At 36.1% G+C, this 25389-nt stretch overlaps 1 protein-coding gene across 1 annotated transcript; it reads left to right on the forward strand.

Moving 5' to 3' along the window:
* The first annotated feature begins 220 nt into the window (after window positions 1-220).
* Window positions 221-18830, forward strand: LOC136249320 (uncharacterized). Its single transcript, XM_066041281.1, has 27 exons — window positions 221-481; window positions 982-999; window positions 1287-1358; window positions 1415-1501; window positions 1551-1622; window positions 2102-2159; window positions 2221-2408; window positions 3199-3325; window positions 3382-3495; window positions 3986-4065; window positions 4121-4177; window positions 4258-4318; window positions 5943-6133; window positions 7100-7168; window positions 7220-7301; window positions 11599-11801; window positions 11866-11931; window positions 11982-12042; window positions 12097-12332; window positions 12394-12622; window positions 12668-12858; window positions 13745-13804; window positions 15372-15545; window positions 17779-17993; window positions 18052-18092; window positions 18189-18285; window positions 18335-18830. The coding sequence occupies exons 1-27, from the start codon at window positions 239-241 to the stop codon at window positions 18636-18638; spliced, it is 3396 nt and encodes a 1131-aa protein (XP_065897353.1). The 5' UTR covers window positions 221-238; the 3' UTR covers window positions 18639-18830.
* The last annotated feature ends 6559 nt before the right edge of the window (window positions 18831-25389 follow it).

Consider the following 25389-nt stretch of genomic DNA (forward strand, 5'->3'; position numbering starts at 1 on the left):
CTCAATTTCCACATCATATATACTTCTTGGAATGATCACAGTGGCAACTTTTCAGCATTAATTCTGGGCGAAATTCGGAAATATTAGCTAGTATATGCTAATTACTGCATGCATAGGTGGGCGTATAGAATAGAAATTTCTCATGTGAGGTAGTCATTTCATTACACTTGTACGGTACAGTTAGCAGCGATAAATAGATCTAACCAGTCAATGACAATTGAATCAGACGGAGTTGAGAATGGATTTTTCACGCAGTGTACTGTTCACAGTACTGGTCGGTATAGTTTTGGCGCACAACATACAGCTATCTCGTGGTTGTGCCCCCAGTTGCAATGAGGGTGGTGCCGCAGGCGGTAGTGGCTCCGGCGACAGCACTTTAGTGGTGCCAACTGCCAACTCCAAAACTATTCAAAGAGTGATGGTCAGTAGCGTAGAACAGGCCAGAGTGAGAGGAGCTTGTCACAGCATCTGCATCACTACCGTAAGACTTAGAGTAGCTAGTTATCTTATTATGAACTCTTGACAGAAGTGATTATTGCTGAACAATAGGTAGACTGCTTGTCATGCATACAGACAGCAACACGTGCATGCCGGTTGTTAAATAAGTTGTAAGCACTGGACATATATCCTTGTATAATCAGTGGAGCCATAGCAGTTGTGCTAATCATCATAGAGCAGCTAGCTACGTAGTTTAATATTACGTAATCATATTATCAAGAGTCCATAATAAGAGAGCTCTTATTATGGACTCTTGATATTATGTATATGTAGCTACATGCATGCATATTGCAACATGCCATTAAATAGCGTAGCCTTATAGCAATAGCCTAGCTATGTCATGTTGAATCATAATGCTATAGATTAGTTATATTGTATCAGATGCTTATGTTCTAGAATGCAATAGCCCACACATTGCTTTTGTAAAATTCAATATTGTGTTTGTCGGTCATTATTACATTTTATGTTTTGTTTCCTCTGTAGAGTAACGTTCGATATGAAGTAAGTTGAATGCAATATAATATGCACGTATAACTGTATAATGTACGTAGCTATATGTAAGATATGCATACATGTACATACACACACATGGCACATTATAATTGTACATTGACATTGCAATGGCATGCAGCATACTTATAACGCATCCAGTGTATATAATGTTTAGGGTGGTGCTCTGATGTCTAATAGCTAATTCATTCAAATTGAAATGCACAAACTCTCTAGATAACTCAACATATTGATTTTGTGCTATTAGTAAACTTATCATCTACTATCATTGTATACAGTATACAACCTCCTTGCCATTGTGGCCTGCTGTACGTGAACTGAACCAGTCAAGATGTTCTAGGATATCATTTGTAAGTGTTATTAGGTCAGAATTATTTAGATGGATAACTATACAATATTTTAACAGTATCTACAGTGTCTTGATGGGTGTGTGTCCAGAGGATTTCATCATGCAGGTAGTTCAATTTCAAATACACAGTGCCAAGATGACTGTGTAAGTCATAGTGTTTGCCTAGCTATGTAGTTGTACAATTATTCCACAGACTCAAAGTTGCAATTCTACTTGTTTTAATCTGGGAACATGCAACATTGGCACTAAATGCAGTTTAGGATGTGTAAGTTTTCAATTGTTTTAACACAAGTCCCAGTGTGTGAGTGCAATATCTACAGTATCACCCAAATCCAAGGCAACACTGAGGTCATAAGTGGTACTAATTTCCAAATGCACTAAGTAACATTCCAGTGTGAATCATAGAATTTGTAGCCTTTAAACCGCCATGTCAGGTTAATTCTAGCACATAAAGTAGGAATATTTGCATGAGCAAAGTGTGATAATATATGCAATAGTTTAAAGTTACTGAGCATAAGTATGTATCTATTTCAACTATCCTGTCACTCTGTAATTGTACAACACGTACATGGCTATTTTCCCTCCCACACTCTGGATGATATTTTGATAATTTATTATCCCTGCCCTCCAATGATCACCACTGCACTTGTTTGATCTTCCTACACACTGATATAAAACAATTCAATATATGACATGTAATGTAGCAGGCAATTTGAAACTCATTCATGTAACTCTATTATACAGAATGGTGGTGGGTGTAGAATTGGTTGTCGCGAAGGAAGAAGTCTTAATGTTTCTGTTGGTGAGGCAGTCTTTGTTTATATTGTCACTTTACAAATTAGGTGTGTTCTATTAATGTTTAGACCAACAAGCAGCCGCACCCTTAAACTCAAACATAAATCTTTTGCTCACTTCAACTGCTGGTTCATTTCTACTGGACACACAAGCCACTCAACCAAACAACACCATCACATTGTCATCAGTACACTCATTTGTGGTCAGGATAGATGGCACAGGTGATGGTGATAATATCACTAGCTATTGGTGGATGGTGAGCTGACAGTAAACATTTGTATGTCATCTGTATAATATTTGTTGTGGCTTCTTAGTGTAACCAGGCTTCCATATTCACCATAGTCGTAGTATACACATTAACCTTCCAGCCTCAACATTTCATGTTCAGTTGAGCCTATATACTGTGTTACAAGAGCTTACTCTATAGCTGCACTATCTCAAGTGCATCAATGTGCACACATACTTTACATGAGCAATATGTTCAGGACTGTATCTAATTATCAGTTACATGCATCCTGTCCCTTGTAGCTACTTGAGAAATTATTGGGTTGCATAGGAAGAGAGTTGTTTCATTATCTAATTATCCATTCTGTCCCTTGTAGCTACTTGAGAAATTATTGGGTTGCATAGGAAGAGAGTTGTTTCATTATCTAATTATCCATTCTGTCCCTTGTATACATGAGAAATTATTGTATATTTCCTTTCTTATTGATCAAGGTATTTCCATAGCTAATGACCATTATATAGTATTCGCATAATAACTGGATCTGCGAAAAGGGATCTTATAGCCCTTCCAAATTTCCAAGTTTGACGAGTCATAACTCATCATGCATTTAACCCATTGTCTTAAAATTACATCCAGGAATAGTGGTATGTTAGGAGTGTAAATTTCAGGCTGGTACCATACACACACAAGTCAAGTTATGGATTGCCAAGTACATGTAATTGGAAAGGCTATAACACCCCTTTTTGCAGATCTGGTTACATTATTCTCTTTGACTATTGTAGCATGCCAATGCTTGTCACTTTTTTTATACAACATCTAGAGAGATTTTGAAGTAACAGAACTTGATTTGAGTGAATTTATTTGCAAGGAAGTTGAGTTGTCATTTGCAGTTATCAACCAACACGGTGTCTCAGATTTTTCACCAATTAAAAGAACCTGTGTAGAAGGTAAATTGTTATTAACATTACCATTGACAGACCAACTTAACATTGCTCCTGTGTAGGTTCTGCTTTAGCACCACCTCCAAACATAGAAATCACATTTGAAGAAAAGGTTAAGGATAGATTAACTAAACGTGGGTCGTTCACAGTGAATGTAAGCTGGACCTATCCAACTGGTATGTCACTATAGTGTCTGCTGATATGTGATAGTCTGTTTTGATTACAGAATCCTTACTCAGTGCTGTTTTATGTGGCTATTCCTTGGTTACTACATCTGCAAGTGATGGAGTAGCTTCTTTACTATAATATCACATACCTATATTTCTAGTATTGGCTTCTGGGAGGATTAGTGTGTTCTCATTATTATATGGCTTCAAATGCAGTCCCTGAAACACCATAATTTGTTTCAAAACAATATATATATAATTAATTGCTGCAGTCTTTATAGATGGTTTAGTGAACATATAAAGCTTCTATACGTAAAGGGCTTCATTATGATACTTGTTCTAATTAAATGATGTGATGAATATGTTTGTAGTTGGTGGGTACAAATATGTGCAATAATCATATCAGTTGTATCCTGACTGTGAGTGGATTCACGACACTGTTATTGTGACCACTTATACCACCATATGTGTTGATGATTACATGTTGTTGTCGTTACAGATTTGCTATTGTCAGAGGTTCAATATAGGATCAAAATTGTTGGAAGAAGATGCAAAGACTATGAGATAATTGTACCTTCTGTATGTGAACATATCACATAGTTGATATAGTGTTTAACAGTTGCTAATTTTGTAGAACATAACTAGTGTTTCAGATTCAGGATATACTCCATACTGTGATCTAACTATCATGGTAAGATAAGTTCATAATGTTATGCACAACCATTAGTATATATGACGAGTGATAGTATACGTATTTCATGTACATCATAGGTATCCACTCTGTTTCGTAACGATGAGAGCAATCCTAACAGAACAGATATTACTTTACAATGTAAGTTGTAGTGTATATACTATAATCACAGTACAATGGTCAATATAACTATCAGATGCATGTACTTTGCATCATAGACATATGCTATTATATTAGTATAGCATACATTTCTTTCTGTGCATAAGCATTTGTCTCTCTGTTCATGATACCAAATGTATTAACAAATCTCAGTGATATTTTTAGGGGGTTTACTGGGGTTCCGGAATCCTTTCTCAAGTTTGAACTTGTAGGCTTGAAACATGAACACCACTGAGTTTGGCGCACAAATTTGCAGAAAAAAATTGGAGCAGGGGCAGGGCAGTATAGCTACAGTAGTGCAATAGGAAACTTGTATTGATTCTTTAAAAACAAAGATGTGCACTTAACTACAAGGGAAACCTTTATGAAAATCAAGATACATTCATAATGGAATACCTGGATTTTACTTGAAATTTAAATGAATGAATTCAGTAGTGTTTTTCATTTCAATCAGAGAATTTGGATATGCACATTACAATACTTTAATAGCCTACTGGATGGGTCTTATAGATAGCCTTTCCAAATTTCCCAAGTTTGACGAATTGTAACTCATCATGTGTTTAACCTATTTGTCTTAAAATTATATCCAGGAATAGTGGAGTGTAAGGTCAGGCTGGTACCATACACACAAATCATGTTATGGATTGCCACGTACATGCAATTGGAAAGGCTATAAGACCCCTTTTCGCAGATCTGGTCACAATTATTGATCCATGTATATGGTGAAAATAGTTTATACTGCTCATGAAATCATGAATCTCAGTAAAATTCTAAGTATTTTAATGGTTAAATATGTGAGCGGCTGAGGGCTGTACCCCCAGACCTCTGCACTTATTACTCACTACCAAATCTGGAAACTATCTCAGAAAAATCCTACAACACCATATTAAAGGAGCATCACCAGAAGATCAGAGTAAAAGAAAAAGTGGTAAGGCTCACTCCTAGGAAGCTAGTTATAGTAATCTATGATCTAGGGAGGGGGTGACGTGTTGAGGCATGCTCCCCTAGTAAAAAGTACCGTAATTTACTTTTTTTCATTGTAAAATAATTTTTGTATATATGCAAAACTTGTATGAAACTTTCTTACATGAAAATGTTTACATAAGATCGAAATACTCTAATAGAGCAGTCAATATTCATGTAAATGATATGAAAATATTTTTACATGAAAATTTTGTCACGAAATTTTTTTGCACAAAAATAAAGTGAATTACGGTACTGCATATCCACTAATTTTAGTTTTGATAATAATTTTGAAAGTTTTAATTTCAGCCAAAAAGTGGTGAGGCTCTGGTCTCTCTACTCTGATGCACACACCTACTCTGATGCACTTGAGCGTCACCAAAAAACTTTTGATATCACAATATCTAATCTAATACGATAGTCAACTAAAAGAACGTTTCCTTATACAGTGTACCTTTATATGGCTGCTTAGTACACATTATGTAATAAATTTGCTCTCCTGCACATTTCAATGCATTGAACAATTTAAACTCTGATCCTTGCTCATAGGTGAAAATCTGACTTTTAATTGATGTCAGTGTAATGATAGGGTGCTACATACAGTATTACATGTATAACATTGTTCACCTTGTATATCTCACAGATCCTACAGAAATTCTATTGCTTAGTCAAACACCAATACAAGACAAGTACACTGGAGACTACAATATTACTCTCTACTTATCACTACAGAGACATGACCCACTATTGTTAGCCTCTCTAATATCATATGGAGTGACAATTTTTCGCTTTGGAATACTGGCATCAAATGAAGTGAAAATATTAGACAATGTGGTAAGTAGCTAAGTCTTTGTACATACAGTAGTAGCACATGCACTGTAAAATGATATCAATGTAGTGTTAATAGTGGAATTCTATTATACAAATAACAATGACCAATTTTCTTCACCTATGCTTTTAAAGTGGAGACTATTATTAAAAGACTTGCATCATTATTATTATGTGACTGAATTTTGTAAAATCAACCATATGGGTGCAATTGACACTTAATGATCAAATTTATAGCGTGAATCTACTCATTAATGATTGTAATCCATTCTTAATACCTTAAATTATTAGAAATATTTTTAAAACTGTTCCCTGATAGAACCCACTAAACATGAAAATTCTAATTATTTCACATGCATCCATATGGGTGGTTTTCCAAAATTTGGTCACATATTTTAATAGAATATTTTCAGTTCACTAGAAAAATATTATAATTATTTACCACAAGCATTGTGGCTAGCAGTACTATGGGTAGCAGTGAAATTTGGGATAAATACCAGGAGTCATATCAAACAGTTGTCAAATTTACCGAAAAAATTTAATAACACATGTTTCATTTGTTCATTGCATTTTGCACACAAAACATGTTTTCAAGCACAACTTTTCCTAACACTTTCCAGTGAAATTTGGGATAAATTTCACTGCTGGTACAGGGACTTTTGTATGGGCAATGAAACAAGTACGGTATTAAGGGTTGTTCTGTATTTTCTATAGCTTCATTTTCTGTAAATTTACCTTTGAGTGATTTATACTAGTTTACTCAACTGCTAGTTGGCTGGGCTAATCATACTTGTACTGACACTGTTGCAAGAACTTTCTAATATTGCTTCATGTGATGAGTTCTTGTTATGAACTGCTTAGCTAACATACAGTACAGTTGTGTGTTAGCTGTTAACAGTGTTACAACACAATTAATGATTCTTTGCAGGTATTGTAAACATAATATGTATGCTAATGTATATTACATTCTAGTCCAACTACAGCACAAGTTTTCTCCTCACACCTCCAAAGGATGGAAAAGAATTCTCATTTTCATATTTGGTACGTACTTCACATTTTCTTAATCACATTGTTGAATTTATTCCTTCATAGATAAGTGTACGACAAGTAGATAATTTACAGTACAGAGGCTTAGTTCGTGGTCCCTTTACAGTTTTTACAGGATCTATTAGAGGTGTGTTTGATTGTGTTTGTTGTGGAATTATAATAATCTACTACATATATAACAACTAAGAAGTATACAACAATAACATTTTACTCAATTGTAGAGCAATTATGTAGTAACGGTAATATATATATATTTATCCTACCTGCAAATTTAATCAAAGAACAATCTGTTTAAAATAATTGAATTTACACAACCATGGTATATTTCGGGGGTGGATCCAGGGTTTGAAAAAGGAGTACATCATGACCAGCTAGGGTATAGTAGTAGGTATATAGTTACATATAGCCAGGGGACTGAAGGCAGTGGCAGATACAGAGGGTTGCAATGGTTTCAGCTGGAACCCCCTCTAAAAATAAGGCGTGTACCCAAAATCAGTTTACAGAGCAGATGCAGGTGGGTGAAACTGCCTAGTTTGTAGAGCAGCAGCTAAGCAACATCTATAATAATAGCTAACAACCTAGTTAATCATTTGGCACCATTCTAACATCAGGGTTGGAAGGCGGGCTCTTCATATGCAATAAGTGCCTAAAAGTAATTAGTTTTATTGGTTTAAAGCTAATTACTGCTAATTCTAAAAGCGTCACTTGCATTTTATGGTAAAATTTAACTGTGAAACATTGCTGGAGAGTAATAGTTTTATTATCAAGCTAGCTACTACTGGGGTAGTTATAGCTGGTTATGAAGCTATACTAGAATTCCAGGGAAAGTCTGGATCCGCCCTTGGTAACTAATCTAAACATTCTCCAAAACTTATTTCTATTGGTAGACCTAGGGGAACCTATGCCTATAAACTCGGTCAGTTATTCCAAAGTGGAATGATATCAGGAGCTTTCTGAATGCGTAAAATCATACATTAATTTTATGTTGTGTCCCACACATGCATATTATGCAAATTCATAAGTATAACTGCCATTTCTACATACTGGTATTGAATAATAACAGAGTTTTCTTTCAACATGTGATCACTTACAACAAGTTCAGCACCAAATCAGGAAAAATTTTCCTGTGGGGGTCTTTTAGTTGGCTTGCTTTGCCATTGGAATGTCAGCTTTTAGAATTGTTATTTGTCACACTGCTAGAGTTGGATAACAAAATAACGTCTTAATCAAAAGTAGTGTTACCAAATTCAATCTCTAGTTGGAGCATGTTTGCACACTAATTCCCACATAAGAATATCCCAGATGTCTTAACATAGGCATAGTAACCCGAGGGAACAAGGATGATTGGAGCCCCCCTTGCGATTTTCTGATTATAAATTGCAAAAAGATTGAGATACTTTAATAGAGCAGTCAGTTACTCTAATAAAGTTGGATTTTTGTGTGCTTTGTCAATCAGTGATACACTGTGCCCTACAAAACTGAGAGTCTAGAGCCCCATATCTGAACATATCTTGCTACACCAATGGTCTAAAAAACCTGAAACCCCCTCTGAGAATTTCTATATCCGCCACTGGGAGGTTCACCCCCAGAAACTATAGGTACGTATTTACATGTCTCAGGACTGCATAATATTTTTGATGTAAAATATATAGCTTATCTAAATCATAGAAATAAATCATATTTTCTAAGTAGTCTACATTGATAAAGAGCTGCATGTAAAGGATTGATTTATAATTTAAACTCACAACAATTGGCTAAAGCCGTTCCTCCTTGTTGGAGTACAAAAAACTATAAAAAGAACAACACCACTACAGTAACAAAAACAACACAATATACAACAGTAACAAGTACAACACAACACAAAAATAATAATTAAACAAACACAGTATATATATACATCAAACATTAGTTAAAATTTACGAAGTGGAGCCTTGAGTCATCACTATAAAAGTTGGTGAATGAAGTTTGTTCCTTAATAATGTCAGATAATGAATTCCACTGATGGGTGGCCAAATGGTGAAAAATTTCTGTGTAAAGCTCAGATGGCATCTGGTAAGATTGGCAGAATGTGGCTTTGTCCTCATGAAATAAGATGATTGGCTACCAAGCTCAATAGTGGATTAAGCTAGATTTTTCTGATAGAATAAAAGTAATGATACATTACAGAAGTACAACGAAATTTTACCAATTGTTAAAGCTTAAGCCATTGTAATTGAGTGGTGATGTGGTCATATTTGTTGAGTTGATATAAGAGATGGACTGCACGATTCTGTAAACATTGAATTCTATAAATATTCTATTGTGTTAGAGACATACCCCATACTGGCAGAGCATAATTCAAGTGAGACATGACCAGTGACTCTAGCAACAGTTTAATCAAGACACACGGTAGTGTGTCATGTGGCCAAGAAAGCTGGTGCACCACACCGTGATCAAGACACATGGTAGTGTGTTGTGCAGCAAAGAAAGCCAGTGCACCACGCCATGAGTATATTAACAGGAAGAAAGAAAACAGCTTTTTCACACATGCATAGCTCCATATGGCCTTTTCTCCAAAGCACACCGTTTTTGCATTATAGCTGTCCACCAGGTAGGGTACACCACACAGCAAATTTGATTAAATTTGCAACAGCCATTTTCAAAATATGGGCATTCAAAGTTTCGTTTTAATTTCTTCATTTTTTTTCTTCTTATGCCATACGGGGGCTTTGATTTTTATTTTCGCACACTTTGCAAATATTGCTATAAAACACAAATGTGTGACTCGATTGCTTTGATCTTTGACACAAATGAAGAGCGTGTAATGGTGGATTCACATACCAAGTTTGCTGTAAATCTGAGGAATATCCAAGGAGTTATGAGCATTTATTCTCGTTAAAAAATATCAAACTTCTGTCACGGCTACAGGGATAAAAAAAACTACAGGGTAAATGAGTATAGGAATAACTTGAAACTTGGTGTGTAGATAAGCTGATCATCATAGCAGTGCCTTTTGATAGTTTTACTAGTAGTAGAGTTACAGCAACAAAGTTATAAAGCAAAAACCAAACAAATGTAAAATTGCGGGATCGAGATACTCTAATAGAGCAGTCACCAATGGGTAAAAAATGTGTACAAAAATGTCGAAAAAATCCTTACCAGAGTTCGAACCAGGGACCTCCATACTTAACACCTGCATCCTTAACCACTGAACCACTGCTACCTTGACTGATCACCACACTTAATTTCTCCGTTATAAAATGAAATTTCTGCTTATAATCAAACATTTGTAATTTCATAGATCTACCAATAGAAATACTAGATTGTTCTAGAACATTCTATGTATGTTCTATTGGAAGTCCTCAAAAATGTGCACCCTATTAGAGTATTACAATAATAAAATATTGAATTAAATAATGCATTTATAAGTCTGTCTTCAATAATCATCATTGTATCTGCATAGAAAAGAAGAAATGTAAGTAAAAGCAAGCCTCAAAGTCAGCCATAGGCTGGTTTTGGGGCCTTACAAAATACAAAAAGAAGTGAAATTCACACAAAAACAGCCAAGCTGTGAAAAAATGGTGCGGCCTTTAAAAGCCTGGGTGAAAAAGTTGTGAAATCAAAGGTGGCAGCCAAGAAATGGCCGCAATGGTGTTAATGATAATGGCTGTGTGCATTGTTAAAATTTATTAGCATTAACATCATTGCAGCAATTCTTGGCTGCCACCTTTGATTTCACAACTTTTTTCATCCAGGATTTTTAAGGCTGCATCATTTTTTCACCGCTTGGCTGTCTTTGTGTGGTAATATTATCAGGGAGAACATCCGTGGTAGTCATGTGTTCAACTATAAGTCTAAAGTAGCTAAATTGTTATAAGCTACAATGCAAAGGACCAAGTTAATTTAATTGAAAAAAAAGAAGAATTCCAAGTGTACCCATGGGTTGGTGTTGCTGTGGGATTCTTAATAGTGTTACATATGGTGACTGTTGTTCTATTAAAGTATTACACTGAGTGCTCTATTATTATTATTATTTTGGAGGGAGAGGCATGTGCCTTTCCCCTCTGGATCTGCCACTGTGTTTCTATGTGCATTATAATTGAAGGTAACAATCATATCACTCAGTAATTCCTTTTTTCCAAGATCAATCAGGCTATGGAACACGCTACCTCAATGACTTATCCAACAACCATCATTATCTGTCTTTAAACAGCAACTGAAATCATTAATTTTCTCAGCAAAGTAACATTGTAGTAGCAACATTAATTCTTTAATTATGTAATACATGTATTACATAGATCAGTTACTGTAGGTGTGATGTACGTAATGTAATGTATGTGCATTTATCCTCAAACTGAGGCTGCACATTATTTAATAAATGAAATTAAAGTATGAATTAATCGACAACTATTGTACATTTATTTATTTATTTACATACCATACAGGACGTCCTCCATCCACAGTTGAAGGGGCTGAGATATTAAATGGGACAGTTGATTCGGTAACAAATCGTATACTACTGGATATCACTTGGGAGTCACCGGATCCATTTGGAGAACTGAAACATTATGAAATAGTATTATTATCAGCTGAATTTGACAATCCAAATGCAACTGTCAATCGCACATTTGCAAGCAGATCCTTATCAGTAAGTATATTTACAGTGTTCAAAATTTTCCATAATCAGTGATGTCTTTTCTTTTGTACTATAGGCCAATCAGACATTCTACACTTTGAATTCTACAATTTCACAAGAAATTGGAATATATTTGCTACAAGTGAGGATTGTACTGGTATTCATGCATGTGTGCTAGAGACAAAATTTTAGATAAAATCAGAAAATGAAATTGGATTGTCACAACCTGCACTCATAAGGTTTAATTTATCAGGTAATGTCATTCCGTGAGTTCATACTACTTGTTAACGTCGCATATTTTCTGCAGACTACATTCCTGTCAATGAGACCTTGCTGACACCTACTCCAACAAATAAATCTATTAAGAAAGAGGACAAAACTACACCTACTTATGCTTATTACATCATTGGTATTGGTGGTGCATTGTTGATAATAGTGTTAGTGTTGGTGATCTGCTGTTGTGCCTACACCTGTTATGTAAAATGGGCTAATAGAATTGTACTACCTCCATCTATAAAAGATCCTTGGGGACCGCTATATTATGTAAGATATAAAGTTTACATACAGTGTATAAAAATTAATTTTATGTAACAATTCGTCCCAGGATGATAGTGGAAAAGAGGTTGAGATAAGCTTGGGTGAACGACCATCTATCATAGCTGACACTTGGGAAATTGGTCCTGATCACATATTATTAGGAAAGGCACTTGGCAGTGGATTCTTTGGGGAAGTTTACAGATGTACCATACAAGGTCCCATCAGTACACCATACACTGAACGAAACCAGTTATCAAAATGGATAGCATTGCCAGCTGCTGTCAAGATATTAAAAGGTAACATTTAATTTACTTACCACTGATCATTTTATGCCTGCACAGATACTGCTACTGAGAAAATGAGATCAGACTTTATAAAGGAGATTGAGTTGATGAAAAGAGCAGGAATGAAATACAACAGTCATGTAGTGTCCATGATTTGCTGTACTGTTAATGAAGAACCTAATGTTCTTGTGCTGGAATATGTTGACCATGGTGACTTGTTACAATACTTGCAAAAGAACAAAGTTTTTGTAAGTTAGTGATGTGCTTGTCCTTTGCACGTATAGTCAATTAGTAGCTGTGTGATTATAAAAAACTTCAGAACCAAGCAAGTTCTTCAGTTAACTACTTATCTATATGTCCAGTTAATTCTGAAATTAGTATGAAGGGTTGAGGGGGAAATATGGTAAACAAGTAATGATATACCAAATTTGATACTCTCAGAACTCTATCTTCCATCTATCAGTTTTATGACTGTGGAAGTTTACCTATACACAACAGTGGCGGATCTAGGATTTTTAAAAGGGGATTTCTGAGAGTTGGTATAGCTGTAGAAGGCATCTAATGATCCAGAAAATTTTGAAGCTCTGAGATCGGATTTAGGCTACTTTTAGTTAGCAATTACAATAAATCCAATACTTTAAACTGTGAATACTATATAGCTAACTATAAGGCAAAGATGGTTATTGTAAACTTTGATTGCTCTATTAGAGTAGTTACTTGACTGCTCTATTAGAGTATCTTGATCGTTTTTAATGTAGTGGGAGATGAAAAGTGGAGGGTTTAATAGCTATAAATGGTGTCAGTTAAGTGCAGCTGCATGCATGCTACTGAAATACAGTGGTATATAGCTGTTTGATATGACAAATTGTCAGTACAACAATGTGTATGTATTTAGACTGCCACTGAGCTACATTTAAAAGGGGGTTTCTGTCGAAACCCCAGAAACCCTTCTAGATCTGCCACTGCACAGTGTAACAAATCAGTGAACTATATTTGGCACTGTTGTACAGATCCATAATGTATGCGCATTTCTACTATTATGAACTGTAATTGTATATAGTGGATTGTTTCAAGCACTATAGTATGGCAATATCCACATACATACTTTATTTGTTTGCTGCACATTATGTTCAGGTCATAAAGAATAAGATGACAGAAGATTCAGTTGATTCCAACAAAGCACTCCCTTACTTGGTAAACTTCATGTACTGTATAGTGTAATTCTTAAATCATGGATATGACCAGTCAGTGTTTTGGCAAACTTGGAAATAAATGTAAATCATGTGATTTCTTAAAAAGACTGCTAATATATCTGCAGACTCCTAAATATTGTGCCAGCAGTAATTAATGTAGTAGCAAAAGGGAGGGAAATGGAGCTCACTCTGTATTAAATACTTTTCAATGTAAGCTAAAGCCTGCATTAATGGTCTGCTTTATCCCTTGCACTTGTCAAGATTGAGATACTCTAATAGAGCAGTCAATACAACAGTCAGCTGCAGCTGAAATGGTTTAATTTTATTTATCTTTCGACCTGCCAGATCACTACTAGAGAGCAAATAGTCCATGAAACATATGATTAATTTAGTATGATCTTATGGATGCAGTGCATAATTTCAGGAATAGTAGGAATCAGAAGCAATTATAAAGTTTTAGCAGTGAAAAAAATCTGTAATTTTATTCAGAAATTCTAATACAACAGTCACAATAGTTATGCTACTCTAATAGAGCAGTCAGAGTCACAAATATGAGATGAAATACCAACCAACTAAAGAGAATAAGTTTATTTCAAAGTTGAAAAATCAATTTAAATGGTGTGACACAGCAATAAATGGACATAATTAGTTTAAAATGGTGGTAATAATGGACATTTCTAAAAAGCATAATAGGTGATATTTTGAAAGCATAAATTTTATGAGCACAATAGCCTCATGTCTAGTAATGCTACACACTACTACACTGTACAGGGGCATAGGGAGGTGGTTTGCAAGGGTTTCAGGAACCCCTGTGTAAAATTTAGACTTCTGAGTTTACAGCAGGAATCTAGCACCATTTACGTAGTTTGGCAGCAAAAAATGTGTGAGTAATAGTATATACCACAGCACAACAACAGGGAAGGATTTACAGAGGGGACATAAATCCTCAACTTGTTTAAAAGATCAATAATACTGTAATAGAGTAGTCAGGTGTACTTTAATAGAACATTCATGTAAGTATCCATAATATGAAAAGGAACTTCATTGTTGTTGGATAGTGTTAGTTTTTGCTTTTCATACATCTTCATAATTATAGTTTCAAACCAGACATTATAATTGAAGGTGATGCAACACTGATTGTGACCTTATACTACTACTATAGCTTTATTCTGCAGTTTTTAAAGATATAGTTAGACATCATCACTCAGGCATACAAAATGAATCCATGCTATGCATATTTGTAGTTGGAAAAAATGTTTTAATTGTAAGTCATTCCATTTGTATCAGTGGATTCATGGTCCCTATACTAGTGGGATAACATCTGTGTGTCTGTACGTCTTATGATCTCTGTGTTCACTAGCTAGTTTTACATCATTAATGTACTAATTTTATAGCAGTCTGTTGAGTTTTGGGCCACAAAATATTTATAGTCTCTCAGCAGCTGGGGTGCTGCACCCCCAGACCCCTGCTTTTGGTAACTCAGTACTGAAACCCAAATCCTGGCTATGCCCGCCCCCTGCTGTAGACATTTATAGGATGTGTATACTTGCCCTATTAATTTCCCATAGGAACCAAGTGATCAGTACTCACACTTAGCTCCAAGGGAGATGTCCAGTCCTTATGATCACTTGAGGAAAGTGTTGAGTGACAATGACTCTGCAATAGAGGATCCCTACCCTGACCTGAAGCAGTTACTACCTGTTGATATGGTGACATTTGCATATCAGATTGCTGATGGAATGGTTAGTTTTTATAGTATTATAACAAGTGTAGTTTGAAAGTGTCATTGGATGTGACAATCATTGTACTGCATAGTAGGGATCACAGAGGTATGGGTGTGGCCCATGCAAAACATCACCTAAAAACTAGCCTCACCTTTCCCTGATAGCAATGAAGCAGTAATGGTTAGGTAAAACCAAGCCTTCAGATCGAAAATGCTTTGAACAAGTTGCTATGAATTTTTTTATATAAAAAATGATTAAATGGAATTTTCTAATGACTGACTGACTGACTGATGCCTTCAGACAAGTGTAACTCAATAAGGGTAAGGCTACGAGTTTGATTTTTTCACTGTTCAACGATGCTTCTGCTGGAAACATGCCTTTTAGCAAACTGCAGTAGGTACGTACAACGCACTCTTCATGGACTTACCAGTGTTCTCCTTTATGTCCCATTCATCTTTGCTGACAGTGAAAAGTGTCAATTTGGTGGTAGCACGTGATGGCTTCCCTTTGTAACAGAAATTGTCTGTATTTTTCATAGTGGCTACTTTGATTGCAGAGGTGCTTTTCAAACGGTTCTTGATTCGTAATGCTGTGTAATGGGTTGAATATAACTGACAACAAAGCGTAATGAATATTTAGACAACAATTGATAGCAGGGGTGCGCGGTGCCTTTCTTTTGATGCGGTATGCGCGGGTTCACCAGTTGTTGTGAATCTGAGTGATCAAGGTGCTAAGCTGGCTTAGCTCTCCAAGGTTATAAGCACTTTAATAGGCTTAACTCAACTCAAACATTCACACCACTCATACAAACTGTAAAAGGTGCTTTCTATTTATACTAAATTACCTAACTTCCTGATAGAAGTCTTATAAAAACCACAAAGTCCTAATACAGCAATAAGGTCACCTTGACCTTGAAAGGCTGCCTTATACCTATGGTACAAAAGGACGTAACCTAAATTATCAAATGTACATCACTTCCTAATTACAAAACAAAAGTTCTCTATTGCTTGGTGTGGATCCCTATGTCACACCAGTCATAATAATTTTATTTTACAAAAAAAGTTAACAAACAAGTACATTAAAAATTGGAATTTTCAACTAGAGTAGGGACCATAGCACATTGATAGAAAGTACTGAAACAAGCTGGAGTAGTGCATGATGCTAAATCACAGTAAAACAATATGTATTATATCCCTACTGTGCCTTTCCATTGTGGTATCTTGAGCACAGTAGGGATATAACACTTCTTATTGTTTTACTGTGATTTAATATCATGTACTACTCCAGCTTGTTTCATTACTTTTATCAATGTGCTATGGTCCCTACTCTGCTTGAAAATTCCATTTTTTTTGTGTACCTGTATACATAGGGATGCGGCGATTATGCTGGCATAATTTGTTTATGTTTTCTGGTAACAACAAAGCCAACCCTATAATAAACAGTGATGGTTGGAGCCTTATCCTGCTTGTCTGATTAGCAACTTTGAGTTGAGGTAAGTGTACAACCTAACAGTATTGGCTTGCCGGCATAATTTTGGGCATAATAGATATGTGTGGAAAATCAGGAATAAATTAAGCTAGCATTTTGAGGTGATGATAAAGTTTTAACCAAAAAGTAAAATGTGCAGATTGCATAAAAAATTTTGATATACTCTAATAGAGAAGTCAGAAATTCTGCTACAACACACAATATTACTACTGTAATAAAACAGTCACTTAAACATGAAATACTGTAATATAGCAACCAGCTAAAGAATAGGAAACTATTATAAGCTGAAGTATCAATGTACATGGCCTAATACAGCAATAAAAACTAACATTATTGGCCACAGAAGATAACATAGTTGACAATATATAGTGGGCATTTCTTAAAAGCATAATAGGTAATTTAAGAGCACTGTTCAAAAGATTAATTCTCAATTTTTGGAACATAATAGCCTCTTGTCTAGTCATTAATGCTAAGTTTGTGTTCAAATACTGGAATGTGTTTTATTTTCAAGCAAGAAATTTAATGATAAATTTGTTTTACATCACCATCCTGATCCAGTACTGCAAAAAGCTATCAGCCATGATGCTCAATGCGGCTAGGTTGAAGCCAACTACAGGCAGTAATCCACATAGTTAATGAATGGAAATTTTGTCTAGTATTATGTTAGTATTGTGTAATATAATTTTCGAGTAATTTTTACAGCATAACGAAAGAATTTGAATTTACGGTATTTATTTTATTGATCTTTTTAATTGTTCTTTAGGAATATCTGTCCAGTCTTGGAATTATACACAGAGATCTTGCTTGCCGTAATGTTTTAGTTGGTAATAACAAAGTTTTAAAAATTTCTGATTTTGGCTTGGCCAGACAACTAAATGACAACTTGGTCTACTACAGAAGTACAGAAGGAAAATTACCAATTCGTTGGATGGCTCCAGAAGCTATAAGAGACCGTGTCTTCAACACAAACACAGACATGTATGTTAACTGTACATACAGTATGTAACTGTTGATTTGATGTGTATATATACCATAGATGGAGCTATGGAGTGACGCTGTGGGAAATCTGTACACTTGGTAAGAGAATAGTTCTCTCTATATGTATATTATATTGCACGTATAGACTGCGTGCATGAATTCTTGTTCATACTTATCATCTTTCTACAACCTTAGGTGCATTCCCATATCCTCTTCTTACAAACCGTGATGTCCTGGAGGCTCTCCTTGAAGGACAAAGACTGGAAAGACCTCCCAACTGCACCGAAAATCTGTGAGTGTTCATGCTATGACTGTAATATGCAACATTTATATCTCAACAGGTATGAAATCATGCTTGACTGTTGGAAAGCTGATCCAGAATTACGTCCATCATTTTCCTTTTTGAAAGGAAAGACAGAAGAGATGATTCAAAATGCCAACCAGGATTATCCATATTTGGATTTCAACTTAAATGATTACTTGCCATACTGTAACCTCCGGCTTACAAGTGGAGCTGCTAGTACTGAGAATATTCTCAATGGCATAAAGGAAGAGCCAGAAGAGGAAGATATGATTGATAAAGATGAATCAAATGAAGAAAATGATGTTGAAAAGGAAAGTAGCCCTACTGGATATGGTGTCTAAACTAGACTGGACTTGTGCTACACAGCTATACACTGTATAATCAACATAGCCAATTGAAGTTGCAAATCTGTGTAATTCTATAACTCTGTATTTTGTCTTTTTGCCTTTATGCATGTATGTATGTGTCTGTATCCCGGGCCCTCAACTCACATGTATTCATTTTGTAATCTGAAAATAACAATAGCAGCAATATTGCACATATATAATTACTGGTACTGATCATGATGGATGCAGACAACAGGTAGTGTTCAATAGAGAAGATCGTTTACATATAAATCTAGTAGTATGCACGAAAACGTTTAAAGTCAAGTAAAATACGCTGTCACAGTAGCAACCAAGCCTAACCTAATGCAGCAGCTAATAGTGATTACTATGGTCACTTCTTAAGTTTATTTTCCAGTACCATACATGCCTCTTTCTCTTTCTTCAACTCTGTGGCAAGTGGTAGGACATCATCTTCGCATTATTAACATGATCATCATGATCCTTCCCCATTATTCTGGTAGTACAGCCAAACTCCTGGGATTGTAGTGAATGGGCATTTATCAATAATGTTGATCCTAGGGATCTTCTCCTTGCATTCAGATATGAGACAGGAAACCTTTTACAATTTTTGCGATGGGTTTGCAGATCTTTACTCTTTGTCTCCTCTTTACAGTGTTCACGCATTACTAGATGATTTGTACAGCTGTTGGCTAAATGATCCTCAGTAGTAGAAGGTATATTATAGTATATGCATATTGCAAGATTAGAACTATAAATGGAAATTAGGTGGATACAATGTGTAGTCAGCCATCATAAGAAACAGCCAAACACCTCGTAAAGAACTTTTGATAAATCTAGATCCATCAAGTAAAAGATTTATTGATAAAGCAGCTATACAGTGGATGCTAATTTCAGGTCAACCTAATTGTAGTTTAAGACAAGTAACAGTGGGGGATGACTGTGGATTCATTTGCATGAATCAATAGAACCTCCTCCATATACTCCATCCCTCACTTGTTACAGAGGATCCAAATGAGAGGAATGTTGCAGACCAACATTCTAACATAGTCAAACAGTTGAAGTAGAGAATAAAATACTACAATTTTAGCAATTACATTAATCCTCCTTCTCTGATCCTGCTAACTTTGGTGAAGTCTGGACCCCTGGCTGGACTGATCTTTTCATTGCTAAAAATAATTATTGTGTGTGTGTGTGTGTGTGTGTGTGTGTGTGTGTGTGTGTGTGTGTGTGTGTGTGTGTGTGTGTGTGTGTGTGTGTGTGTGTGTGTGTGTGGTGTTTGTGTGTGTATGCGTGCATGCGTGTATGCGTGCATGCATGTGTGCTGAAGCTATTCACAGTTACTTCCTTGTTTTCCGTTTTAAAGAGTCTCTAAAATAAAATGGTGGGTGTTGTTATAATTATGGATGAAAACCTTCAGTAAAAGGTTAAACAAATTCATAATGAAAATTCTGCAAAGACTTCATAACCATAATTATAATGAAAATTTTTGTGTCACTCCAGTCCATTAAAACATGAAGAGAGATCAAAGAATAGGGCAGCAGAGTTCAATAAAGCATTGTATGCACAAAGTATAATTAAATTGTCTTGCAAACAGTGAAACAGAAATAATTGCATTGCTGTTAAACCAGTGCTACAATTAAGCAGACAACCAAATGTGAAGGTAACTGGATCTACCCTTGGCAACTTTCCAGTCGCTAGGAATCTTTTGATTCTGGCCCACTGTCAACTGCCATAACATGATGCCAATTGCAACTACTTTATTGAATTGAAGTTAACATGCTTTCAGTGGGTGTAGGATATGTTCCTGCATAGAGTTATGATGACTTAAGTGTAGTGACATGAGATTGATGATGTGGATGTCAATTTATATGCTGATGATACGAAGTTGCATTATTGTCATTATGACTTTAGACAACTAGAACACATTCTTCAATGTGCTCTTACACAGCTTTTTATCTGGCTTATTTCCAACAAGTTAAAGTTAAGTGTTCCTAAATCTACATGTATGATTATTGGGTCTCACCAGTGCACCCATGATAGAACACTGCACTTATCATTTGATAATGTTGCATTAAGGCAAGTTTCTACCGTAGGATATCTGGGATTATATATTGACCAGCATTTAACTTGGCATTGTCACATTGAGTATGTATAATGAAGAGTTCGTGGCAAGTTGTTTTCTATTAATCGCCTCAAACTAGCTACTTACCAATGATGTGATGAAGATTTTATATCAAGCACACATTTTGCCAATAATTGATTATTGTGATGTTATGTGGGTTCCCACAAATAGTGGCCACCTAAAAGACTAGAGAGAGTTCACTCACTTTTTGTAACATCATTTGACACCAATTGTTCTTCTGTGTTTAAACTTACTTTAGCTGAGTGTCGTAAATTCCACACTGCTATTCAAATTTATAAGATTTTAACTAAAAGTCACCCTCCTATTTACACAGCACCTTCAGAACTGCTGTATCTGTGACAGGCCATGCTGGGCACAATGCATGTCGTCTATATGTACCTGCTGTAAATTTGAACTATGGAAAGAGGACTGTGTAATATCGTGGCACAGCCATTTGGAATAGTCTCTCCACCTTATTAACTGAAGCAGAATCACTACATAGTTTTAAGATGAATTATTTAGCCATGCTTTAATTTGTAATTTATTGATGTATATATGTTTACTTGTTTGTTCAGGGCACAGTTGAAAAACAGCTTCGCTGACGCTGTCTCCCTGTTAAAATAACTATTTAAAAAAAAATTGGTATCAATAATTATGCAGCTTGTAATTTAGATTAGCAGGTTTTGGATCACATGAGGTTCCATGCCATTAAAGATTTAACATTCTAAACTGTACTCCCACCCACCCACCCATTATCATGGATGCTATAGATATGTGCATGTATACAGTAATATTGCTGTAGCCAGGGGTGTAGGGAGGGGGGTTCAGGAACCCCCCTGTAAAATTTAGACTTCTGCAAGCAGAACCCTAACACACCATTTAGTGTGGCAGGACAAAATGAGTGAGTAATATAGTGTAATGGCACAGCACAACAATTGATAAAGCTTGCATTCATCTCTCAGGGAAGGATTTACAGAGGTAACATGAGCCTTGTTAAAAGATCGATATACTCTAATAGAGCATTCAGGTATATACTCTATAATAATAGAGTAGTCAGGTATACTCTAACAGAACATGCATGTAATTATCCATATCCATATGAAGCTTTTCAGACATTCTAACATTAAATGCAAAACTGAGCATGACCTTATACTGCTGTAGCCTTGGTGTGCAGTGTTCAACAATATAGTAATTTATCACTTGTGTTATGCAAAATTAATTCGTGCTATGCATATAGGCATGAGGCTATTATGCTCCAAAAATTGAGCATTATGCTTTTGAGCAGTGCTCAAAAAATCACCTATTATGCTTTTGAGAATTGCCCATTATTCCCAAAATTATGCCACCATAATTGGCTAATAATGCCAGATCTTTGCTGTATCAGGCTATTTTTCATTGACGTTTAAGCTTCAAATAGTCTTGAATTCTTTAGCTGGTTGCTGTATTAGAGTATTTCATTTCAATGTGACTGCTTTATCAGAGTAAATATTATCTAATCCAAAACAGCCAAGCTGTAAAAAAAGAGTGCGGCCCTGAGAAAGGCTATGGTGAAAAAAGATGTGAAATTCAAGGTGGCAGCCAAAAAATGGCTGTGATGGTAGGTTAATGGTAAAAATTTTAATAACAACAATTCAGGTGAATTTGGTGCTGCACAAAATTCACCTGAATTGTCGTTATTAAAATTTTTACCATTAACCTACCATCACAGCCATTTCTTGGCTGCCACCTTGGATTTCACATCTTTTTTCACCATAGCCTTTCTCAGGGCCACACTCTTTTTTTTACAGCTTGGCTGTTTTGGATTAGATTTCACTTTTTTTTGTGTTTGTATACCCCAAAGCTGGCCTATGGCCGGCTTTAGGGCTTTTTAACCTATCATTTTTTTCTTTATTACAAGAAGAAGAAAAGATGAAGCAGGGTGATTTCTTTGTAGCTGACCTTTCTGCAAGGTGATCCTTCTAGCTGATCTCTCTACCGGATGACTTGTTTGTAGCTGAATTCTCTACAAGGTAACTTCTTCTAGCTGATCTTTCTACAGGGTGATTTGTTTGTAGCTGAATTCTCTACAGGGCAATTTGTTTGCAGCTAAACTCTCTACATGGTAGTTTCTTTGTAGCTGAACTCTCTACAATGTAACTTCTTCTAGCTGAACTCTCTACAGGGTGACTTGTTTGTAGCTGAACTCTCTACAGGGTGATTTGTTTGTAGCTGAACTCTCTACAAGGTAACTTCTTCTAGATGATCTTTCTACAGGGCAATTTGTTTGCAGCTGAACTCTCCACATGGTAGTTTCTTTGTAGCTGAACTCTCTACAATCTCTACAATGTAACTTCTTCTAGCTGAACTCTCTACGGGTGGCTTGTTTCTAGCTGATCTCTCTGCAGGGTGACTTGTTTCTAGCTGAACTCTCTACAGGGTGATTTGTTTGTAGCTGAACTCTCTACAAGGTAACTTCTTCTAGCTGATCTTTCTACAGGGTAATTTGTTTGTAGCTGAATTCTCTACAGGGCGATTGTTTGCAGCTGAACTCACTACATGGTAGTTTCTTTGCAGCTGAACTCTCTACAATGTAACTTCTTCTAGCTGAACTCTCTACAGGATGACTTGTTTCTAGCTGATCTCTGTACAGGGTGACTTGTTCCTAGCTGAACTCTCTACAGGTGATTTGTTTGCAGCTGAACTCTCTTACATGGTGGTTTCTTTGTAGCTGAACTCTCTACAAGGTGACTTCTTCTAGCTGATCTATCTACAGGATGACTTGTTTCTAACTGAACTCTCTACAGTGTGATCTGTTCATAGCGGAACTTTCTACTGGGTGATTTGTTTGCAGCTAAACTCTTTGCATGATTGTTTCTTTGTAACTGAACTCTCTACAAGGTAATTTCTTTTAGCTGATCTCTCTACAGGGCAATTTGTTTGTAGCTGAATTCTCTACAGGGTGATTTATTTGAGCTGAACTCTCTACATGATGGCTTCTTTGTAGCTGAACTCTCTATTAGGTACCTTCTTCTAGCTGATCTGACTACAGGGTGACTTGTTTGTAGCTGAATTCCCTACAGAATAACCTGCAATGTAATATAACTGAGTAAATCAAGACACACGGTAGTGTGTCGTGCGGCCCAAGTAGCCGGCGCGCCACACCGTGAGTATATTTACAGGAAGAAAGTAAACGCGATTTTCACACCTTTGTAGCTCCGTGATTCCTTATCCGATTGAAACCAAAGTTGCTACAGAAGTGCCGGCTAGGTCGGGGAGTCCACAGCCCAAATTTGAAGAAAATCGCTCCAGCCATTTCCGAGATACGAGCGGCCAAAGTTTGGGGTTTTTTCTTCGTTTTTTCTTCTACTTCTTTTCGCACACTTTGCAAAATCCGCCATAATACGCGAATTCGTGCTCCAATCGGGATAACATATGGTACACTTAAAGGGCTCATTATAGCGAATCTCAGTACCAAGTGTGGTAGGAATCCGATGAACATTCATAGAGTTATGACCAATTATTTGTGTAAAATAAGGTCGAAGGTCTGTCACGCCCACAGGGTAAACCGCTTGAAGGAATGAGCTGAAACTTGCTATGTAGATGGAGTAACTATCGTAGGAGTGCCTTTTTGTGGTTTGAAAGGAATCCAGTTAAAGGCCATAGAGATATGACACAAAACCCAACCTGTGTCACAATTACTCGATCGATTTTTATGAAAAAAAAACTATTAGTTTTCACGTCTACCAGGCAAACCGCTTAGAGCAGTGAGCTGAAAAGCGGTTTGTAGCTGGAATAATTATCATAGAAATTCCTTGCAGTAGTACAGAAGAATAGGATTATAAACTACTGAGTTATGATTCCAAAGCCAACTGCGTGTAGCATATGCGAGATCGAGATACTCTAATAGAACAGTCACTCTAATAGAGCATTCAGCTACGTATATAACTTACTCCATTACAGAATTACATGACATTGCAAGTTATTCTGTAGGGAGTTCAGCTACAAACAGTTAATCTTATAGACAATTCAGCTACAAGCAAGTCACCCTGTAGAGAGTTCAGCTACAAATATGTTGCTGTAGAAATTTAGAACATTATAAGTCACACTGAAGAGGATTCAGCTATAAACAAGTAACCTTGTAGAGACAACAAGTCACTCTGTAGAGAATTCAGCTACAAGCAAGTCACTGCGTAAAGGGTTCAGCTACAAAATAGCTACCCAGCAGAGAGTTCATCTAGATCAGCTACAAACAAGTTACTTTATGCAATGTTTATTTACAAGTAAGTCACTCTGTAGAGACTTCAGCTACAAACAAGTCACTCTGTAGTACAAACAAGTCACCGTGTACCTGGAGAGTTCAGCAACCAATCAAAAAAACCACTCTGTAAAGAGTTCAGCCATACAAACCTGTTATAACTCTATAGAGAAAGTTATAACTCTATAGAGAGATCAGCTAGAAACAATTAGTCATCCAGTAGAGAGATCAGCTACAAGTCATCACCTTATAGAGAGTTTAGTTACAAAGCAACCACCATGCAGAGAGTTCAGCTGCAAACATATCACCCTGTAGAAAGTTCAGCTAGAAAAAGTCATCCTGTAGAGAGATCAGCTAGAAGGATCACCTTGTAGAGAGTTCAACTACAA

The sequence above is a fragment of the Dysidea avara genome, chromosome 3 (genome assembly GCF_963678975.1).
Source record: "Dysidea avara chromosome 3, odDysAvar1.4, whole genome shotgun sequence".
Lineage (NCBI taxonomy): Eukaryota > Metazoa > Porifera > Demospongiae > Dictyoceratida > Dysideidae > Dysidea > Dysidea avara.